General features: G+C 46.6%; 1 protein-coding gene across 1 annotated transcript in view; it reads right to left on the bottom strand.

The window, feature by feature from the left end:
- The window catches only part of LOC120910635, a gene marked incomplete at its 3' end in the record, with an annotated part of 108,785 nt that overhangs the window by 29,184 nt on the left and 58,325 nt on the right, over nucleotides 1-21,276 (bottom strand). Inside the window, 3 exon segments of the mRNA XM_040322389.1 lie at nucleotides 4,244-5,091; nucleotides 18,312-18,671; nucleotides 18,966-19,310. Coding sequence (XP_040178323.1) covers nucleotides 4,244-5,091; nucleotides 18,312-18,671; nucleotides 18,966-19,310 — 1,553 coding nt within the window.

Raw genomic sequence — 21,276 nt, 5'->3', positions numbered from 1 at the left:
CTCAGTGTTCAGTTCCCCAAGCTCCTGCTGCCTCTCTGCTGTGGCTCGAGGTACAGGTAGCATTTCAGGGAAAACTACCTTGGAGGTCCTTTTCCTCAATCTTTTCCCTAAATCCCTGAAATCGTTTAGGACTATCCACCTTCCTCTCACTTGGTCATTGGTACCAACATGTATCATGACCGCTGGGTCCTCCCCATCCCCTCACAATAATCTGTTCACCTGATTCGTGATGTGCCGAACCCGTGCACCCGGGAAAAAACAACACACTTCCTCAGCAACCCCAGTCTTTCTGACAGATTGCCCTCTCTGTCCTTCTAATACAGTAATTGAGTCTCCCACTACCAGCACTTGTCTGGCCTTACCCGTGTCCCTGCTCCCCTCCTTACTGTAGCCGTCACTACACTGGCAGCTAGGGGAGGGCGCCTGCTCCACCACTGCCACCCCTGAACTTATAACCCCATCATCATGCAACTTGCCATATTTGTTGGGGTGTACCAACTCAGGACTGGCCTCCCTACCACTCTTCCCTCTACCCCTTCTCCTTTCTGTCACCCAGCTACCTACCTCTGGTTCCTGTGCTTCCATCTCTCCAACCTCCTCTAGGCTGGCCCCCGTCAGCACCAGCTGGGTAATGCCCAAGCTCCTCTTCAGGTTGCCTATGCTTCTGAGTGTTGCTACTTGATTCTTCAGATCCAGGATCTGGGATTCCAGAGAAACAATTTGCTCACATCTCGCACCCTTGATTGGCACATCAAGGAATGCAGGATGTGCATCACTAGTCCTGTTGGACATCTACAGTGGAACAGTGGATCAAAGCGATTTTCCCCATTGAAGTCAATGGAAACGAAAATAATTTGTTCCGCATTGACTTCAATGGCATGCAATACCGCATACGGCCAGAGGCGGGGGGCCCCGGAGAGCCTCAAACAGCCGAAAAAGGCCTGAGGACAGCTTGACCGACCTTGGCAAACCTCGGAAAGGCTTGGGAACGTAGTATTTAAAGCGGGGGTTCTCCCTAAATTTTTTTTTTTTTCTAGCATGTCATTCAGCATAGTAGCGTGAGCTACAGTATGCCTTTATATTTTTTTTAGCGCCGTACTCACTGTTTATTCGGGTTGTAAAGTTTCAGGGGAATGGGCGTTCCTATGCAAAGGGCTTGTGATTGACGGCCGGCTATGGCACGTCACGCTTCACGGAAATAGACGAAATAGGTGTTTGCCCTTCACGGCGCCTGCGCAGTCAGCTCCGATGTCTGTGCGCAGGCGCCGTATAGCGCCGGGAAGAGCCGAGACCTACTCCGGCTATCTTCGGGGAGCGTGACGCGCCATAGCCGGCCGTCAATCAACTTCCCTCTGGATAGGAACACCCATTCCCCGCGGGGAGTCTGAATCTTCACTGTAGGATTAAACAGTGAGTACGGGGCAAAAATAAATAAATAAAGGCATACTGTAGCTCGCGCTACTATGCTGAATGACATGGTACAAGGTTGTTACTGAGGGTGAACCACCGCTTTAAGAGTCTTCCCGAGAATTTTTGAACAGCTCAGGCACCCCCCCCCCCCCCCCACCTCAGGCCAAACGTGGTACTGCACACCGCTTTGGCATGAATCCTGCTCGTATTGCGAGACAAAACCGAGTTAGGATTTTTCAAAATACAGTGCTTGTATTGCGAAATTCTCGTTACTCGCAATCCGAGGTTCCACTGTATTCTATTAGGGAAATTGAGTTAACTATTTGTAACCTACCCCATTCCCAGCTCTCTACTCCTAGTGCACCCACAATATACGGGCACTCCCAGAAAACGGGCACTCGTAGTACCCACAGTACTCGGGCACTCACAGCTAGACATGTGCATGGTGAAAAAATGTATTTTTTTTTTATTCGTTAATCTAGTTAATTTGTTTAGTTAAATTCAGTTGATTCGATCAATTTGTATTCGGAATTTTCCTCTAATTTACAGATTTTTTCAATTCGAAACAATCAAATTGATAAACTTTCGAATCGCTCGAAACAAAAACGTTATGTTGTTTTTTATTTGAATGCAGCAAAGTGAACAAACAAAAGAAAAATCTTCATCAAATGATTACAATGACTCTTTACATCGCCATTGGCTTAACAAAAACAGCATTATTTCCAAATGGCACGCACAATCTTTGATTTCAACAATATATGTAGTTAGAATTCGATTAGAGTTCAATGTAGAATTCGACTTGAATTTCAGTCCGAATTTCGTTACGTTATTTGGAGCATTCGGTAAAATTTGTTTATATTGTAATTCGGGTATTCAGATATATCCGAATCTCTGAATAATTAAAAACATGTCTGAATATTAATTCCGGACAAAAAGAACCGCCCCCGTGTCTACTCACAGCACCCGGGCACTCATTATATTGTATTGTACTGTTTGCCCTCATGTTGTAAAGTGTTGTCCAAACTGTTGGCACTATATAAATGCCGTATAACAATAATAATAACATATGTATCATCATCTGCTGGAGATAAAAGACATCACCTTGACTATGGAGGAAGAGGACAGACATGACGGGGTTACTGGGTGTAAATAGAAGATAAGATCTTATTACCTCCTCTGCTGCCGATTCCAAAGATGTCTCCTCGTACCTCATGGAACTTCCTGTCTTTATATAAGATCACTTCCTGTTTGTCCCCGACATCACTTCCTGTTTGTTCCTGACATCACTTCCTGTCTTCCATAGAGACTTCCTGTCTCTATGGTAGAAGTGAGATCACACCTTATGGAGCTCAGAGGAACTGCAGCCCTGAAAAACGTCTCGTAGTGTGAACACGTCCTTGTGCTGTGTGTGTATGTACTGTATATCCTTATAGTTGTGTAGTGCTCCCCCCGCAGGAGCCACTGATGATAACTGGTTCTTTCCCAAAAAGTACAGAGGCCCCCCAGTCACCCAAGCAACAGTCCATTCACTCCGGCTCCAATAAACAGTCTCATGGTTTGTCTTTTGTAATGAATTGCTTGTGAAACTTTGGGATACTCCAAAACTGCTAGCAACATTAACCCCTTGTCTACCGGGCAATTTTACCCCCCTCCCGCCCAGGCCAATTTTCAGCTTTCGGCGCTGTCACAATTTGAATGACAATTGCGCGGTCATGTAACACTGTACCCATATGACATTCTTATCATTTTGTTCCCACAAATAGAGCTTTCATTTGGTGGTATTTAATCACTGCTGGGGTTTTTATTTTTTGCCAAATAAACAAAAAAAAGATTGACAATTTTGAAAAAAACTAAAATGTTTCATAATTTCTTATAAACATTTGCAAACAGGTAATTTTTCTCCGTCAATGATGGGCACTGATAGGCAGCACTGATAGGTGACACTAATTGGCACTAATAGATGGCACTGATAGGCAGCACTGATGAGGAGGCACTGATAGGCAGCACCGATGAGCATTGAGGGAGAAGGAGGGAACAGACACAGAAGATACACTCCGCATCTTCCCAAATAACTGTTGTGCTTTATTATGACACAATGGAAGGTCTTTATACACATGATTACGTAGCTATCACATTAATATTACAATTGTACTTTTATGGTAACAAGGGGCGTAACATAGGCGGGGCTAATTCTAATCAGGACTGGAAAGAATGCAAACATGCAATGAAAACATTATTAGTGCCGTGTGCAATACATACAACATAGAATACAATTCTATACAGAACTTACACATTTCCTTTACACATTCATTCTACAAAGTTTATAGAAACAGACCTGTAAGTGTTTGTGAAATCTTCCCCCACAAAATGTCCTCAGCCAATCAGAGGGAAGGACTCCATTTTTATTTTAAAAAGCCCTAGAGGACCGCCTTTTAAGTGGTGGGGTTAACACGTTTCGTCCTGGAAGACGACTTGAGAAAACAGACCTCTTGCAAGAGTTTACACCACAAAATGTACTCAGCCAATGAGAGGGAATGACTCCATTTTTATTTTTCTCCTGCTATCAATGGCCGACACGGTACAACACTTCATCCATGTCTTTGGTGATCTCTGATCTCCTTATGAAGTGTTTCTTACATGATGAAGATCAGCCATGGAGTATATCTGAGGTGTATATCAGGGTGTGCTTCTTCCCCACATGTCCAGCAACATTCATATACAAGACATTTCCCGCACTCACTAATACACCTCGAGGGTTGTGTGGGACCCCTGATGTGCAGGAAGACAGGACTTCAGTGAGGAACAATTCCCTCATTTAGGACAGGAAAGTAGCTTCTCCCTCGTGTGAGATCTCTGATGCCTGGAAAGATTTGACTTCTCTGAAAAACATTTTCCGCACTCAGGACAGGAATACGGCTTCTCCCCCGTGTGCGATCTTTGATGTGTCGTAAGACTGGACATCTGTGAAAAACATTTCCCGCACTCAGGACAGGAATACGGCTTTTCACCTGTATGCAATCTCTGATGTGTGATAAGAACGGACTTCTGTGAAAAACATTTCCCGCACTCAGGACAGGAATACAGCTTTTCCCTTGTGTGCAATCTCTGATGAAGGGAAAGATAGGACTGCTGTGCAAAGCATTTCCCGCACTCAGGACAGGAATACGGCTTTTCATCCGTGTGTAATCTCTGATGAAAGGAAAGACTGGACTTCTGTGAAAAACATTTCCCGCACTCAGGACAGGAATATGGCTTCTCCCCTGTGTGCAATCTCTGATGTGTGGTAAGACTGGATTTATCTGAAAAACATTTCCCGCACTCAGGACAGGAATACGGCTTTTCCCCTGTGTGAGATCTCTGATGAAGGGAAAGATGGCACTTCTGTGAAAAACATTTCCCGCACTCAGGACAGGAATATGGCTTTTCCATTGTGTGCAATCTCTGATGTGTGGTAAGATAGGACATCTGTGAAAAACATTTCCCGCACTCAGGACAGGAATACGGCTTCTCCCCCGTGTGAGATCTTTTATGCCTATTAAGTTTGGATTTATGATAGAAACACTTCCCGCACTCAGTACAGGGAAACCTCTTATGTGATGCAAGGACAGCACCGTCCCGCACAGTCTGAGGTTCCTCAGGATAAGAGGAATACAATGGTCCGGCACCGTCCCGCACAGTCTGGGGTTCCTCAGGATAAGAGAAATACGATGGTCCATCTACACTGTGTGGTGCCGGATGGACATTTGAGGTAGTCGGGTTTTCTCCTGGACTATACTTTGTGATGTCCTCATCTTCTACTTTACAGTCTGGAGACAAAGTGAGACAATCCTCTGAGGTTTTCCTCATCTCCCGTCCATCTACTAAAATAGAAATACAAAGATTATTACTAGACATGAGCTGATTGGTTCCCTCAAACCAGGACTCCGCCCACATCAGGCAGCTTTGTCTCTGAGGATCTTACAATTCCCCCCTCAAGGTAACTAGTAAATGGGTCCTCTGATCTCCTACAAGATCATTTCTTTATTCATGGACCTTAGTCAGAGAGTGAGGAAACAACGAGAACTGTCTTTTATAGGAGTGACAGTGATGAGGGGATTATAGGACGAGTGTCCCCACCCCCTCCATCACTCATTGCCATCTTCCCAACACAAGAAGTCCTGCACTTTCTTATTTAGTCCATGATTTAGTCATGAATAACAGCGGGGCTGAGCCCCACCAGAGGTCAGAGAGTGAGGATGGGCAGAACAACCAAGATGAAGACTGGACTGATCCTGACGACCACTATCATTGGGTTATTGACTCCTCCCCCTCATTATCACTTTCTGTTCAAGGCTCCAAAGTTGGAGGATGTTATCAACATGTAAAAGTCTGTGCTCCAATCACATCATCAGATATAAAATGTTCAGCTGGTAGGAAATGGGTGTAACAAAAGAGAATACATATTATGTGTATATATAGCAGTGGGGAGAGGAGAAGTCAGGAGTATGTAATGTACAACATAGAGTATATAGTGCAGAGGTCAGGAGTGTGTAATGTACAATATAAATGATATAGTATAATGGTCAGAACTCATAATATTGGTGTTTAGAAATCAGTGACGGATGAAATATTTACTTTACTGAGACAAGTTGCAGAGATCCCACACCGCTGCCTCCCATCTCCTGAGACTGCACTCAGTGACTTGGGTCTGATGCCTCGTACACACGTACGGGATTCCCGGAGGTAAAAAGTTCACTGGGAATCGCGAGGGGAACCTGCTCCATAACTTTCCCCCTGTACACACGAGAGGTTTTCCCGTTGGGAAAACTGCGGTGAGAGCTTTGGCCAGGAATTCCGGCCGTGTGTATGCTCCATCACAGTTTTTCTCATAGGAAAACTGCTGGGAAAAAGACCGCCAGGAAAAAAGAGAACATGTTCTCTTTTTCCCCGCAGTTTTCCTGTTGGGAAAACAGCGATGGAGCATACACACGGCCGGGATTCCTGGCCAAAATGTCTCATGGCAGTTTTCCTGCCAGGAAAACCGGTCGTGTGTACGAGGCATGAGATTACAGTATACAGACATATCCCTCCCCGGCACAGCCAGCAAATAACAGAGCAAGTAACCCGGGAGAATTGTTCTGTCAAATCTTGCTAGATCCAGGGAACATGGATCGGAAGACCCAAAGCACAAGTGTCTAGGCTGAGCAACGCCTATGGTGAAAATCAACATTTTGCTGCCAGGTGAACCCCAGAATCTCCATAAATCCAGTCTAGAGACATAAATTGTGTCTGCAGCACAGAGAAGGAAGATTATCCGAGAGAAATACAGGAATACAGGACGGGGAACACAGCTCAGGAAAGTGACCAGGGGATTACAGGCTGATATCACCCAGTCCCCACCCTACTCTGGACCAATCAGTGAGCAGTATGGGTGGAGGAATGGAATTAGTGTTAATGACCCACCTGTGCTGATCTCTGTAGGAGTGTCCTCCTCTATAAATGTCCCCGTTATTCCATCCTCCTCCATAGACTGCTGATCATCCCTCACATACGTCTCTTCTTCTTCTGATTTCACCTCAAATTCTATATCGATTGGATCTCCACTCTAAACCAAGAGAATGAGAGAGAATATCATCTGTAAGATATAAGCTTTATTATTGTGACATCACATAAAATATCTGCACATCGTCTCCATGAGTCTGTGTTTTATAATCTCCGTCCCACCGACCTTGTAACAGTGGGGGATGGTGTGACCTTCCTGTGAGGAATCCCGGGAATACAGAGGACGGGGACATCTCTCTGGTGGGTTCCTGGTATTAGGTGGCTCCATCATATCCTTGTGTCCTTCTGAAAACTCCTCCATCACTCCATACTCCTCATCCTCCTCTTTATACTCTTCTTTAATATCAATATTATCATCCCCGAGGTTTCCACTCTGAATACATAATAAAACATTCATTGTAGTAAACATGTTTGTGTATAAATCAGAACTACTAATAATTGTTCCTCATCTACCTGATGATGGTGGGGGATGGTGTGACCTTCCTGTGTGGAATCCCGGGAATACAGAGGACGGGGACATCTCTCTGGTGGGTTCCTGTAGCTGGATGACTCCACCATGGTGTCCTGGTACAGATCTTTGTGTTCTTCCTCCATCACTCCATCCTCATCATCCTCCTCTTTTATCTCTTCTTTAACCTCAACTATAGGAACATCCAGGCTTTCACTCTGAATAAATAATAAAAATGACATCAATGGTAACAATGCAGATAATGTACAGATCCTAATGATACTATCAGTGATTGTTCCTCATCTACCTGATGATGGTGGGGGATGGTGTGACCTTCCTGTGTGGAATCCCGGGAATACAGAGGACGGGGACATCTCTCTGGTGGGTTCCCATTACTGGATCCATCTGTAGGAAACACACACACTGACTGAATACATTGTTTCTATGTGATTATCAGATGATGGGGGATCTAGGTGGAGCCTCCGTACTGCTCTCTCCTTTACAATAAAGTCTCCTCTTACCCGGTGATGTGAGGGGCGGCTGATTCTCCATCATGACGTCCTTCCCGGCACCGCTCACCTCTCCTGTCAGCAGCTCGATGATCTCTCTGGTGACTTCTAGAATCTTCTTTGTATTTCTCTATTCTATCAGGGAGGGAGGTGGAGGCAATGTGATGGTCATATGATCTCCAGACTTCTCAGGAGGAAAACTCTAGATCTGAACACAAATAGTAAAATCAAATGACATTCCCAGAATCCTCCTCACCTCACTGGTCAGGTCTCTTTATGTAAACCCCACTTCATGCTGAGGTTTCTGATATTACATACAATGCAGGTCCAACAGCCCTACTTTGAAAAGTGAGGAGGCCAGGGGCCGGCCCACATCCTAAAAGCATCAGAAAAAAGAGTCGGATAGAGGGATATTAGGAGGAGGCGCTGTAAGGTCAGTGTGATGTCATAGGATTCTCTGACTCTGATTGGAGGGACGTCGGGAGGAGGAGCTGTGAGGTCAGTGTGATGTCATAGGATTCTCTGACTCTGATTGGAGGGACGTCGGGAGGAGGAGCTGTGAGGTCAGTGTGATGTCATAGGATTCTCTGACTCTGGTTGGAGGGAAATTGGGAGAAGGAGCTGTGGAGGGCACTCTATGAGTTTTCTGTTCACAGAATCATTTCTCCTGGGTGCGTCCCTCCTCTCCTAAACCAAAAGATTGTAATATCCATATATACGCTGTCAGATAGAGGTCGACCGATATTTGGGCTTTTTCAGGAAATCAGCAACGGACGATTATTATGTTAATTAGCAAAGCGACGCACGCGGCTCCCACGCTCGGCACAGCTGACACGACACGCACAGTGAGAAGCAGCACAGCCCTGGGCACTGTGAATTTCAGACGCTGCCTCTCACAAACTTCTTTCTGCTCCCCCAGCCCCTCCTTCTCCTCCTCTCTCCCAGTAAGCTGCAAGATAGATGATGGCCACTCGTTTTTTGAACCCCTCCCCTTCTCTCCCTCCCGCCCACCCTATGACCAATCCTATCCCACCTTCAGTCCTACACAGACTATCGGGCGGGCGAGTGAGATGAGGGAGAGCCCGGGAAGAGTAAAACCAGAGGGAGGTGCCGAGTGATACCAGGGGGCGTGGCCAGCAGTTACAGGTTCTGGAATGGCATGGCACGTATGAGAATCCTCAGTGGAAGGTAGGACGTAGATTAGATGCATCATTCTATGTGGCTGTCTGTTCTGATTATGCAGCCTGCAGCTGCTGCATGTACACCATGGGGACTCTTTAGACTAGAGAGGTAAACTCATCGGCCCAGATTCTCGTAGATGGGCGTAAAACTCCGCGGGCGCAACATATCTCATTTACGTTATGCCGCCGCAAGTTTTACAGGCAAGTGCTTTATTCACAAAGAACTTGCCTGTAAAGTTGCGGCGGCGTATCGTAAATCACCCGGCGCAAGCCCGCCTAATTCAAATGAGCCGGGTAGGGGGCATGGAGCATTTAAATTAAGCGCGTTCCCGCGCCGAAAGTACTGCGCATCTGAAAAATATCCCAGGGTGCATTGCTCCAAATGACGTCGCAAGGACGTCATTGGTTTCGACATGAACGTAAATGGCGTCCAGCCCCATTCACGGACGACTTACGCAAACGACGTCAATTTACAAATTTCGACGCGGGAACGACGGCCATACTTAACATTGGTTGCCCCTCATATAGCAGGGGCAACTTTACGCCGAGCAAACCTAACGTAAACGTCGTAACTTCACTGCGTCGACCGCGCGTACGTTCGGGAATTCGCGTATCTAGCCAATTTGCATACTCGACGGGGTAAAACGACGGAGGCGACACCTAGCGGCCAAAAAAAATATTACATTTAAGATCCGACAGCGTAAGAGCCTTACGCCTGTCGGATCTAATGGATATCTATGCGTAACTGATTCTAAGAATCAGTCGCATAGATACGACGGCCCAGATTAGGACTTACGACGGCGTACATTGCGTTGCGCCGTCGTAAGCCCTTTGAGAATCTGGGCCATAAGGAATAGTTGGGGGACAAAGAGCAAGTGAAAAAGGATGGGGGCAGAAGGGGACAGAGCAAAGCTGATGGGGTAAAAAAACAGAAGACACAGGGTGGGCTTTAGGCTTCATTCACACTTGGCCGTTCGGGTCCGTCTGTCGGCGGACCTGAACGGCCGCTCCATGCATCGCTATGGAGCGTCGGATGTCAGCGGAGACATGTCCGCTGACATCCGACCCGCTAAAAACAGACGTATGGGGGCCACGTCCCCATCCGTCCATGCGGATCAGATCGGGTAAGATCTGATGAAAACGGACATGCTGTCCGTTTTCATCAGATCGCTCCATAGGGACACAGCGGTGCCCGACAAGCCCCTCCCCGCTCAGTGAGCAGAGAGGAGCTTGTCATCGTCAGCTCAGTGGAGAGCTGCGGACTGATCTCCCACTGAGCCAACGGGAGCAGGCGGACTCCGTAGCGAGTCCGCCAAGTGTGAATGAAGCCTTACTCAGTGGAGTATCTGTCTGCTGAGTGCAGGCAGATGACAAGCCCATGTCTGCTCAGTTTCTGCTGAGCAAACACAGACACAGCCCCACTCTACTCTATGGACAGTCAGATTTAGGCCCGGTTCACACTAGTGCGATGCGAGAACTGTGCAAATTCAGTGCGGGTCCCACATCGCACAGTGGTTCACACTGTGATCTGAAAACCACTGCAGGTGTCAATGTAAAGCCAATACCCCCAGATCAGTTTCCAGATCGCAGTGAAAACGATGACATGGTGCAGGGATCGGATTGGATGGGTGTGAAATGATTACAATGACTCTTTACATCGCCATTGGCTTAACAAAAACAGCAATATTTCCAAATGGTACTCGAATGACACGCACAATCTTTGATTTCAACAATATATGTAGTTAGAATTCGACTGGAGTTCAATGTAAAATTCGACTTGAATTTCAGTCCGAATTTCGTTACGTTATTCGGAGCATTCGGTAAAATTAGTTTATATTGTAATTCGGGTATTCAGATATATCCGAATCTCTGAATAACGGAAAATATGTCTGAATATTAATTCCGGACGAAGCGAACCGCCCCCGTGTCTACTCACAGCACCCGGGCACTCATTATATTGTATGGTAATTGTACTGTCTGCCCTCATGTTGTAAAGTGTTGTCCAAACGGTTGGCACTATATAAATGCTGTATAATAATAATAATAATAATAATAACATATGTATCATCATCTGCTGGAGATAAAAGACGTCACAGTGACTATGGAGGAAGAGGACGGACATGACGGGGGTTACTGGGTGTAAATAGAAAATAAGATCTTATTACCTTCTCTGCTGCAGCTTCCAACAATGTCTCCTCATTACTCGTACCTCATGGAACTTCCTGTCTTTATCTAACATCACTTCCTGTTTGTCCCTGACATCACTTCCTGTCTTCCATAGAGACTTCCTGTCTCTATGGTATAAGTGAGATCACCACCTTGTGGAGCTCAGAGGAACTGCAGCCCCGAGAAACATTTTGTAGTGTGAACACGGCCTTGTGCTGTGTGTGTATGTACTGTATATCCTTATAGATGTGTAGTGCTCCCCCCACAGGAGCCACTGATGATAACTGGTTCTTTCCCAAACAGTACAGAGGCCACCAGTCACCAAAGTAACAGCTTTCAGCGCTGTCACATTTTGAATGACAATTGCGCGGTCATGTAACACTGTACCCATATGACATTTTTATTGTTTTGTTCCCACAAATAGAGCTTTCTTTTGGTGGTATTTAATCCCTGCTGGGGTATTTATTTTTTGCTAAACAAACAAAGAAAATGTTTCATAATTTTTTATACAATTTTGCAAACGGGTAATTTTTCTCCGTCACTGATGGGCACTGATAGGCAGCACTGATTGGTGACACTGAGCCTGCACTGATTGGCACTAAAAGATGGCACTGATGGGCAACACAGATAGGCACTTATAGGCGTCACTGATAGGCACTTATAGGTGGCACTGATGGGCACTTATAGATGGCACTGATGGGCACTAATAGGTGGCGCTGATGGTCACTAATAGGCAGCACCGATGCGGAGGCACTGATTGGCAGCACCGATGAGCATTGATTGGCAGCACTGGTGGGCACTGATAGGCAGCACTGGTGGACACCATTGAGACTGCACTGATAATCAGGATAACAATAATCAGTGCCAATGTCCCTTTACCACATGCCAGTTCTTGGCTCTCCTCTCCTCACGCTGTCAGCATGAGGAAAGGCAGGGCTTTTTTGCATGGGGAACTTGGGGGAACTGAGTTCCACCACCTCTGGCTCAGACCCTTTGGTGCCCGCTCACCACAATCACTTGTAAACACAGAAGTATGGTTTCTGTGTTTACAAGTGACAGCTTTGTAACCCCCTGAACTCCGCACTCTGTATGTAATGCAATTCTGGTATTTAATGCCCCTTTCAGACCCTTCTACTGTTTGTGAAATCTGAACGGGTCGCGGTTGAGTTACTGCACCTATTTTCTGAGAAAAAAAGCTCTGAGGAAAGGAATGCCAATAATCGGCTTGGGTTTACATCCATGATCAGCTATTATTGGACACAGCTGATCACGTGGTAAAGAGCCACTGATTGGCTCTTTATCCCGATCTGTGATCAGCTGTGTCCAGAGGACGCAGTGGTCAGAGAGCGGTAATCACAGGAGGGCATCATAAGATGGCCTTGCAGAACTGGCGGGGCCGCGCTGTAGCTGTCATTCGACTATAGCACGGTCAGCAAGTGGTTAATGAGAGGAAAGTCTAAATCCTCACTACCCTCTTTCTGAACAGTCTCAGATCCTCACAGCTGGGGACCGTGAGTCTCTTTGTGGCATCCGTTTACCCCGCACAGTGCAGGAGGGCGCTCTTCTTTTAGCTCACAGATAAGATTCTTGCTGAGGACCGGGAAATGGCCGCTATTTGAAACCCTATTAGAGCGGTCTCAGTCCAAGCAGCCTCGCTGTTCATGTGGGTGTCTGAGGAGGAGGGAGGTATGGGGGGGGTGGTCTGAGGAGCAGGTGGGTCAGAGAAGGACAGGGAGGTCTGAGGAGAGGGGAGCTCTAGGCGGGGTGTCTTAGGAGAGGGGAGCTCTGGGGCTGAATTTTCCCCTTCCAAGCATGCGTCGATTTGTTTCCGAGCATGCATCGGAATTTAGCGCATCGGGATTTATACACACGATCAGAAATTCCGATCTGATTTTTTCCCGAAGAGAAAATAGAGAGCCTGCGCTCTATTTTTAGAGCTCTGAACAAAGATGGCTGTAAGTAGAGATGGCCTGCCGGTTCACCAGGTTGTCGTTTCGCGGCAAACTTTGGCCGTTCGCGGTCCGTCGGACATCTGGCGATGTTCGCGGCGGTCCGAGCTATCAACCATGTACGGTCACATCTGGCACTCCCAGGACGCCGGGCCATGGCTCTGCGGTGTGGGCTTTTTTTAACGTGTCCGCTACAGACAATAGTGTTGCCATCTGCAGCCTTTGCAGTCAATGCATAAGTTGCAGTAAGCCCAACACTCACCTAGGGACGACCGCCTTAAGAAGGCACCTGGCCTCCTATCACCGAGCCCAGTGGGAGCAACGCCATCAGAACCCACAAAGCCACACTCCAGGCTCTCACCGTCCAGCCTCTTCTCCTTCCCCTCTATGCTCACAATTGTCCTCCACTCCACCTTCCATCATGCCTTCCTCACGTTTTTCTGCAAAAAGGCAGGCTTCCGTGGCCCAAATGTTCGATCGTAAAAAAAAGATGACGCCGGATAACCCTCTTGCCCAACGGTTGACCGATGGCTTGTCGGAACTGATAGCCCGCCAACTACTACCATATATACTGGTGGACTCAGAGGCCTTTCGAATATTTGTGGCCATTGGAGTTCCACAATGGAAGGTCCCAGGAAGGAAATATTTCTCACAGAAGGGCATCCCAGAGCTATATGGCCATGTTCAGCGGCAAGTGAATGTATCTATGGCACACAGTGTCGGTGTCAAGATACATCTGACCACAGACACGTGATCTAGCAAACACGGGCAGGGAAGGTATATAACTTTCACTGCCCACTGGGTGAACCTTCTGACAGCCGTCAAGCATGTAACCCGTGGCACCCATGTAGATTTGGTTTTACCGCCAAGGATTACATGCAGGCCTGCCTCATCTTCTCCTCCTCGGCTGACTCCTCATTTTCCGATGCTACGGTCTCTTCCGCTGCGCCGCCCAAGATCCCCAGAACCTATTCGCCATGCCAGGTGAGACACTGCCATGCTGTGCTGCATCTGTTGTGCCTGGAAGACAAGAGCCACACTGGTCCTGCACTCCTTTGAGCTTTGCGTTCACAGGCAGATCAGTGGCTAACACCGCTCAATTTGACAGTTGTTAAAGTGGTGTGCAACAACGGTGCCAATCGGCTGAGCGCGCAACAGGGCAAAATTACACACGTGCCATGCATGGCACACGTCCTGATCTTGGTCGTGCAGCGTTTCATTGTCAAATACCCTGGGCTCCAGGACGACTTGCGGCAGGCCAGGAAAATCTCGGCCCATTTCAGAAGATCTTACACGGCCATGGCTCGCCTTGCTGACATTCAGCGGCGACACAACCTGCCCGTCAGACGTCTTATTTGTGACTGCCCGACGCGATGGAACTCAACATTGTATATGCTTGATAGGCTGCTCCAGCAGAAATGTGCAGTTAACGACTACCTGTACGAACTCTGCGGCAGGACAGGTTCTGAGGAGCTTGGTTTTTTTCACCGCGCCAGTGGCTGCTCATGCGTGACTCATGCAGACTTCTTGCGGCCATTTGATGAGATCACCAAACTGGTCAGTCGCAGCCAGGGCGCCATCAGTGACATCGTACCTTATGCCTTCTTTCTGGAGCGTGCATTGTGTCGTGTCATTGATCAAGCCGTCGAGGAGCAGGACGATGAGGAAGTCGCAATGCTGGATGAATTCCCAGGGGGGGGCTACTTCACCTGAGACAAGTCAACAACGGGAGTCTGAAGAGGAGTCAGAGGAGTACGGTGCCGGGGCGGAGGAAGAGGAGCAAGCTTTAAACCTTTCTGGGGGTTTCCTGGTGTTGTCCATGGATGGGGGGAGGAGAACGAGGACGACATTATCCTGGATGATGAGCAGGAGCCAGGCCACTACAGCACTTCCAGTTTAGTGCAAATGGGGGCCTTCAGTGTTTTAAGAGGGACCCCCGTATAAAAAGCATAAAGGGTAAAGACCAGTACTGGGTGGCAACGTACTTGGACCCCCGGTACAAACAAAAATTGTGAAAATGTTACCACCATCACAGAGGGCTATCAGAATGCAGCACTTCCAGGCCTTGCTTCGAGAAATGCTGCATTCTGCTGGCAAAGGAATTTCCACTCACAGAGAAACAGTTTTGGGTACCAATCCAACAGCGCCTGCAAGAAGAGGGCGGTTTGGAGATGTCTTAGTCACTAATGATATGAGATCATTCTTTCAGCTGACCTCCGGATCCAGCATCAGGGAATGTCTAGACCGTCAGGTGTCCGACTACATCAGGTTAACGGCCGATGTGGACGCACTGAGAAGTGATGAACCCCTGGACTACTGGGTGGGCAGGCTTGACCTCTGGCCAGAGCTTGCACAATTTGCAATGGAACTGTTGGCTTGCCCCTTGTCCAGTGTCCTGTCTGAAAGGACGTTCAGCCCAGCAGGGGGGGAGGGTCGGATTCGTGACCGATAAGCGCACTCGCCTAGCTCACAACAGTGTTGACTACCTCACATTTATAAAAATGAATGAGGCATGGATCTCGGAAGAATTCAACACGTGACCAGTAGACCATGTTTCATTCAAATTCCTCATGACAGGCCACAAATATCCGCCACCACCCCTAACAATTCATGGTCCCTGAAAAAAATATATACATATAAAATGACACCTAATAGTGAATCATGTGACATTTGTGATATAAAGCTGCGCTCACATGAATGAAAAGAACATATCAACATATGGTTAAGTGAATAACGGAATGAATAAGTGAATTAAACACCCTATAGGTGACACAAAAATCTATATACCGGTATATAAAACTCAACGTGTGTGTATGTATGTATGTTCCAGCATCACGTCCAAACGGCTAAAGATATTAACATGAAACTTGGCACACATGTTACTTATATGTCAGCAACAAACATAGGATAGGTGGTTTAACCCTTACCCACCCCCATTTGCCATGGTCGGGGTTTTCCTTTAAAGTCCCATTCAACTCTATGGGAAATACATGTTACTTCATAACTTCCAAACGGCTGTAGATATTTCGATAACACTTGGTCACATGTTACTTATATGTCCACTTAAACTATAGGATAGTTAATTTATCCCTTAACTACCCCCATTTGTGAGGGTCGGGGTTTTTGTTTAAAGTCCCATGCAAATCAATGGGAAATGTATGTTCCCACATAACTTCTGTACGCCTGGAGATATTTCAATAATACCTGGTACACATATTACTTATATGCCAAATAAAAATATATGACAGTTACATTAACCCTTACCTACACCCTTATATAAAAGATGGGTATATTTATATTACTATGATTTTCCTCCCCAAAAGGTTAAGATAGGAAGACCGGGCAACGCCGGGTATTCAGCTAGTATATAAATATATGTGCAACGGCAGTCACACACACAGATTATATCAAAATTGGCAAACAATAATCTAAATCCGTGAACTAAATGTGTAGACGTGAAATAAAGTTCATAATTAACCACTTAAGCCCCGGACCAATATGCTGCTAAATGACCCAAGGGGTTTTTACAGTTCGGGACTGCGTCGCTTTAACAGACAATTGCGCGGTCGTGCGACGTGGCTCCCAAACAAAATTGGCGTCCTTTTTTCCCCACAAATAGAGCTTTCTTTTGGTGGTATTTGATCACCTCTGCGGTTTTTATTTTTTGCGCTATAAACAAAAATAGAGCGACAATTTTAAAAAAATGCAATATTTTTTACTTTTTGCTGTAATAAATATCCCCCAAAAACATATATAAAAAATTATTTTTTCCTCAGTTTAGGCCGATAAGTATTCTTCTACCTATTTTTGGTAAAAAAAAATCACAATAATCGTTTATCGGTTGGTTTGCGCAAAATTTATAGCGTTTACAAAATAGGGGATAGTTTTTTTGCATTTTTATTTTTTTTACAAGTAATGGCGGCGATCAGCGATTTTTTTCGTGACTGCGACATTATGGCGGACACTTCGGACAATTTTGACACATTTTTGGGACCATTGTCATTTTCACAGCAAAAAATGCATTTAAATTGCATTGTTTATTGTGAAAATGACAGTTGCAGTTTGGGAGTTAAACACAGGGGGCGCTGTAACATTTAGGGATCACCTAGTGTGTGTTTACTAGTGTAGGGGGGTGTGGCTGTAGGACTGACACCATCGATCGAGTCTTCCCTATATAAGGGATCACTCGATCGATGCGCCGCCACAGTGAAGCACGGGGAAGCCGTGTTTACATACGGCTCTCCCCGTTCTTCAGCTCCGGGGAGCGATCGCGACGGAGCGGCTAAAAACAAATAGCCGCGCCGTCGTCCCGGATCGCTCCCCGAGCGGACCCGACCTCCGCATGTACCGGGGGGGTCCCGATCGGACCCCCCACCCATGTCTAGCAGAGGGCGTACAGGTACGTGGATGTGCCTGTCCGTGCCATTCTGCTGACGTAAATGTACATGCGGGGGTCGGGAACTGGTTAAAGAAGATTCCTTCCAGGTTTTTTTCTGATGTACTTCCACCACACCACTGTGTCTGCGTGATTCCACCACCCTTCAGAAATGCACACTCACCGCAAAAAATGGCCTGACACTCTCGTGTTAAGGCAAATCAGCTTAAACTGGAACACTCAGCTCAGTGAATGGAAATCCTTATTAGAGTGAACTCCAAGATGATAACCACATAGATAATGAAGAGAAAGAGCACAATAGTGTAATATTCTAAAGCAACTTTAATAAAACACTAAAAATCTTCCAAAAGATGCACTCACAAAACACTCTCTTGTATCAAGCAGTGAACAAATCCAAAAAAATTCCAGTGTTGCACAACAACAGAAACAAACTTCTCCAGGAGAACCAGTGGTCACGGCGGACCAACAAACAGCCCAATGTACTCACAGCCCTTTGATGGAGCAGCTGCTGGGATGGATGCTGGTATCGGAACGGTGAAAATACGGTATGTACAGGGATAAAAAAACAGCCGATTGTCATTAGGACAACTCGGCTAAATGTAATGTTAAAAATTTATTTTTGGGTGAACCCCCGCTTTAATGAAAAAATATAATAATATTGACAGATGTAGACATGTGAAAGAATAAAATAAAAACGTATTAAAAAAAAAAAAGGCATACAGATTTTTCCCCCGTGTGCAATCTCTGATGATAGGAAAGATCGATCTTACTCGAAAAACATTTCCCGCACTCTGGACAGGAATATGGTTTTTCCCCCGTGTGCAATCTCTGATGATTGGAAAGCTGGGTCTTATGTGAAAAACATTTCCCACACTCTGGACAGGAATACGGCTTTTCCCCTGTGTGCAATCTCTGATGTATGGTAAGATTGGAATTCTGTTTAAAACATTTCCCACACTCAGGACAGGAATACGGCTTTTCCCCCGTGTGAATTCTTTGATGAAGGGAAAGGTTGTACTTTTGTGGAAAGCATTTCCCACATTCAGAACAGGAATACGGTTTCTCCCCTGTGTGAGTTCTTTTATGCACATTAAGTTGGTATTTAAAATAGTAACACTTCCCACACTCAGTACAGGAAAACCTTGTATGTGTTGGAGGGACGGCACTATCCCGCACAGTCTGAGGTTCCTCAGGATAAGAGGAATACGATGGTCCATCTACACTGTGTGGTGCCGGATGGACATTTGAGGTAGTCGGGTTTTCTCCTGGACTATTCCCAGTATGAAAACTCAGATGTGTGGAAAGTTGTGACTTTAGAACAAAGCCTTTCCCACACTCAGGACAGGAATACAGCTTCTCCCCCATGTGAGATCTCTGATGTTTGGAAAGGTGGCCCTTCTCTGTAAAACATTTCCCGCACTCAGGACAGGAATACGGCTTCTCTCCTGTGTGCACTCTCTGATGTTTGGGAAGGTGGCTCTTCTCTGTAAAACATTTCCCGCACTCAGGACAGGCATACGGCTTCTCTCCTGTGTGCACTCTCTGATGTTTGGAAAGATTGGACTTCACTGCAAAACATTTCCCACACTCAGGGCACGAATACGGCTTCTCCCCCGTGTGAGTTCTTTTGTGGAGATTAAGACTGTATTTAAAAGGGAAACACTTCCCACACTCAGGACAGGAAAACCTCTTATCTGTTTGAAGGACGGCACCGTCCCTCACAGTCTGAGGTTCCTCAGGATAAGAGGAATACGATGGTCCGGCACCGTCCCGCACAGTCTGAGGTTCCTCAGGATAAGAGGAATACGATGGTCCGGCACCTTCCCGCACAGTCTGAGGTTCCTCAGGATAAGAGGAATACGATGGTCCGGCACTGTCCCGCACAGTCTGAGGTTCCTCAGGATAAGAGGAATACGATGGTCCGGCACCGTCCCGCACAGTCTGAGGTTCCTCAGGATAAGAGGAATACGATGGTCCGGCACCGTCCCGCACAGTCTGAGGTTCCTCGGGATAAGAGGAATACGATGGTCCGGCACCGTCCCGCACAGTCTGAGGTTCCTCAGGATAAGAAGAATACGATGGTCTGGCACCATCCCACACAGTCTGAGGTTCCTCAGGATAAGAGGAATACGATGGTCCATCTACACTGTGAAGTGCCGGATGGACATTTGAGGTAGTTGGGTTTTCTCCTGGACTATACTGTGTGATGTCCTCATCTTCTACTTTACAGTCTGGAGACAAAGTGAGACAATCCTCTGAGGTTTTCCTCATCTCCCGTCCATCTACTAAAATAGAAATACAAAGATTATTACTAGACATGAGCTGATTGGTTCTCCTAAACCAGGACTCCGCCCACATCAGGCAGCTTTGTCTCTGAGGTTTTTACAATTTCCCCCTCAAGGTAACTAGTAAATGGGTCCTCTGATCTCCTACCAGATCATTTCTTTATTCATGGACCTTAGTCAGAGAATGAGGAAACAACGAGAACTGTCTTTTATAGGAGTGACAGTGATGAGGGGATTATAGGACGAGGGTCCCCACCCCCTCTATCACTCATTGCCATCTTCCAAACACAAGAAGTCCTGCACTTCCTTATTTAGTCCATGATTTAGTCATGAATAACAGCAGGGCTGAGCCCCACCAGAGGTCAGAGAGTGAGGATGGGGGAGAACAACCAAGATGAAGACTGGACTGATCCTGAAGACCACCATCATTGGGTTACTGACTCCTCCCCCTCATTATCACTTTATGTTTAAGTTTCCAAAGTTGAAAGATGTTATCACATTATTATCAACGTAAAAGTCTGTATGTAATGTACAACATAGAGAACAGGGGTCAGGCGTATGCAATATCGTTGAGCCCGATGTTCGAGTCAGCCCCCCCCTCCTGAACCGTACCAGGCCACATGCCCTCAACATGGGTCCCCCCCAAAGCACCTTGTCCCCATGTTGATGGGGACAAGGGTCTCATCCCCACAACCCTTGCCCGGTGGTTGTGGGGGTCTGCGGGCGGGGGGGGAATTATCGTAATCTGGAAGCCCCCTTTAACAAGGGGACCCCCAGATCCCATCCTCCTTTCCCCTATGTGAATGGGTATCGGGTACACTGTACCCCTACTCATTCACCAAATAAGTGTCAAAAAAGTAGAAACGTCAGGAGACAGTTTTGGACAATTCCTTTATTTAAAAAAGTGTCTCGCGATGTAAATCCATCGTCAAAAATCACGGCTTCCGACGGTCCCGAAAAATATAAAAAAAACTCTGCCTCCCCGCGACGGCTGTGACATCTGTTATATAGGCCACCTCGTGACGTAAATGGGTGACCCCTCCCCACTCTGACATCAGAAATTACTCTGCCAGAGATCTTGCAAGACCCAGGTATGGGGAAGAAGATGCAAGGTACATACCCCAGGTGTCTAGGCTGAGCAATGCCTATGGTGAAAATCAACATTTTGCTGCCAGCCGAACCCCAGAATCTTCATAAATCCAGTCTAGAGACATAAATTGTGTCTGCAGCACAGAGAAGGAAGATTATCCGAGAGAAATACAGGAATACAGGACAGGGAACACAGCTCAGGAAAGTGACCAGGGGATTACAGGCTGATATCACCCAGTCCCCGCCCTACTCACAACCAATCAGTGAGCAGTATGGGTGGAGGAATGGATTTAGTGTTAATG

Source organism: Rana temporaria, chromosome 8 (genome assembly GCF_905171775.1).
Source record: "Rana temporaria chromosome 8, aRanTem1.1, whole genome shotgun sequence".
Taxonomy (NCBI): domain Eukaryota; kingdom Metazoa; phylum Chordata; class Amphibia; order Anura; family Ranidae; genus Rana; species Rana temporaria.
This window is presented reverse-complemented; position numbering and strand designations above follow the sequence as displayed.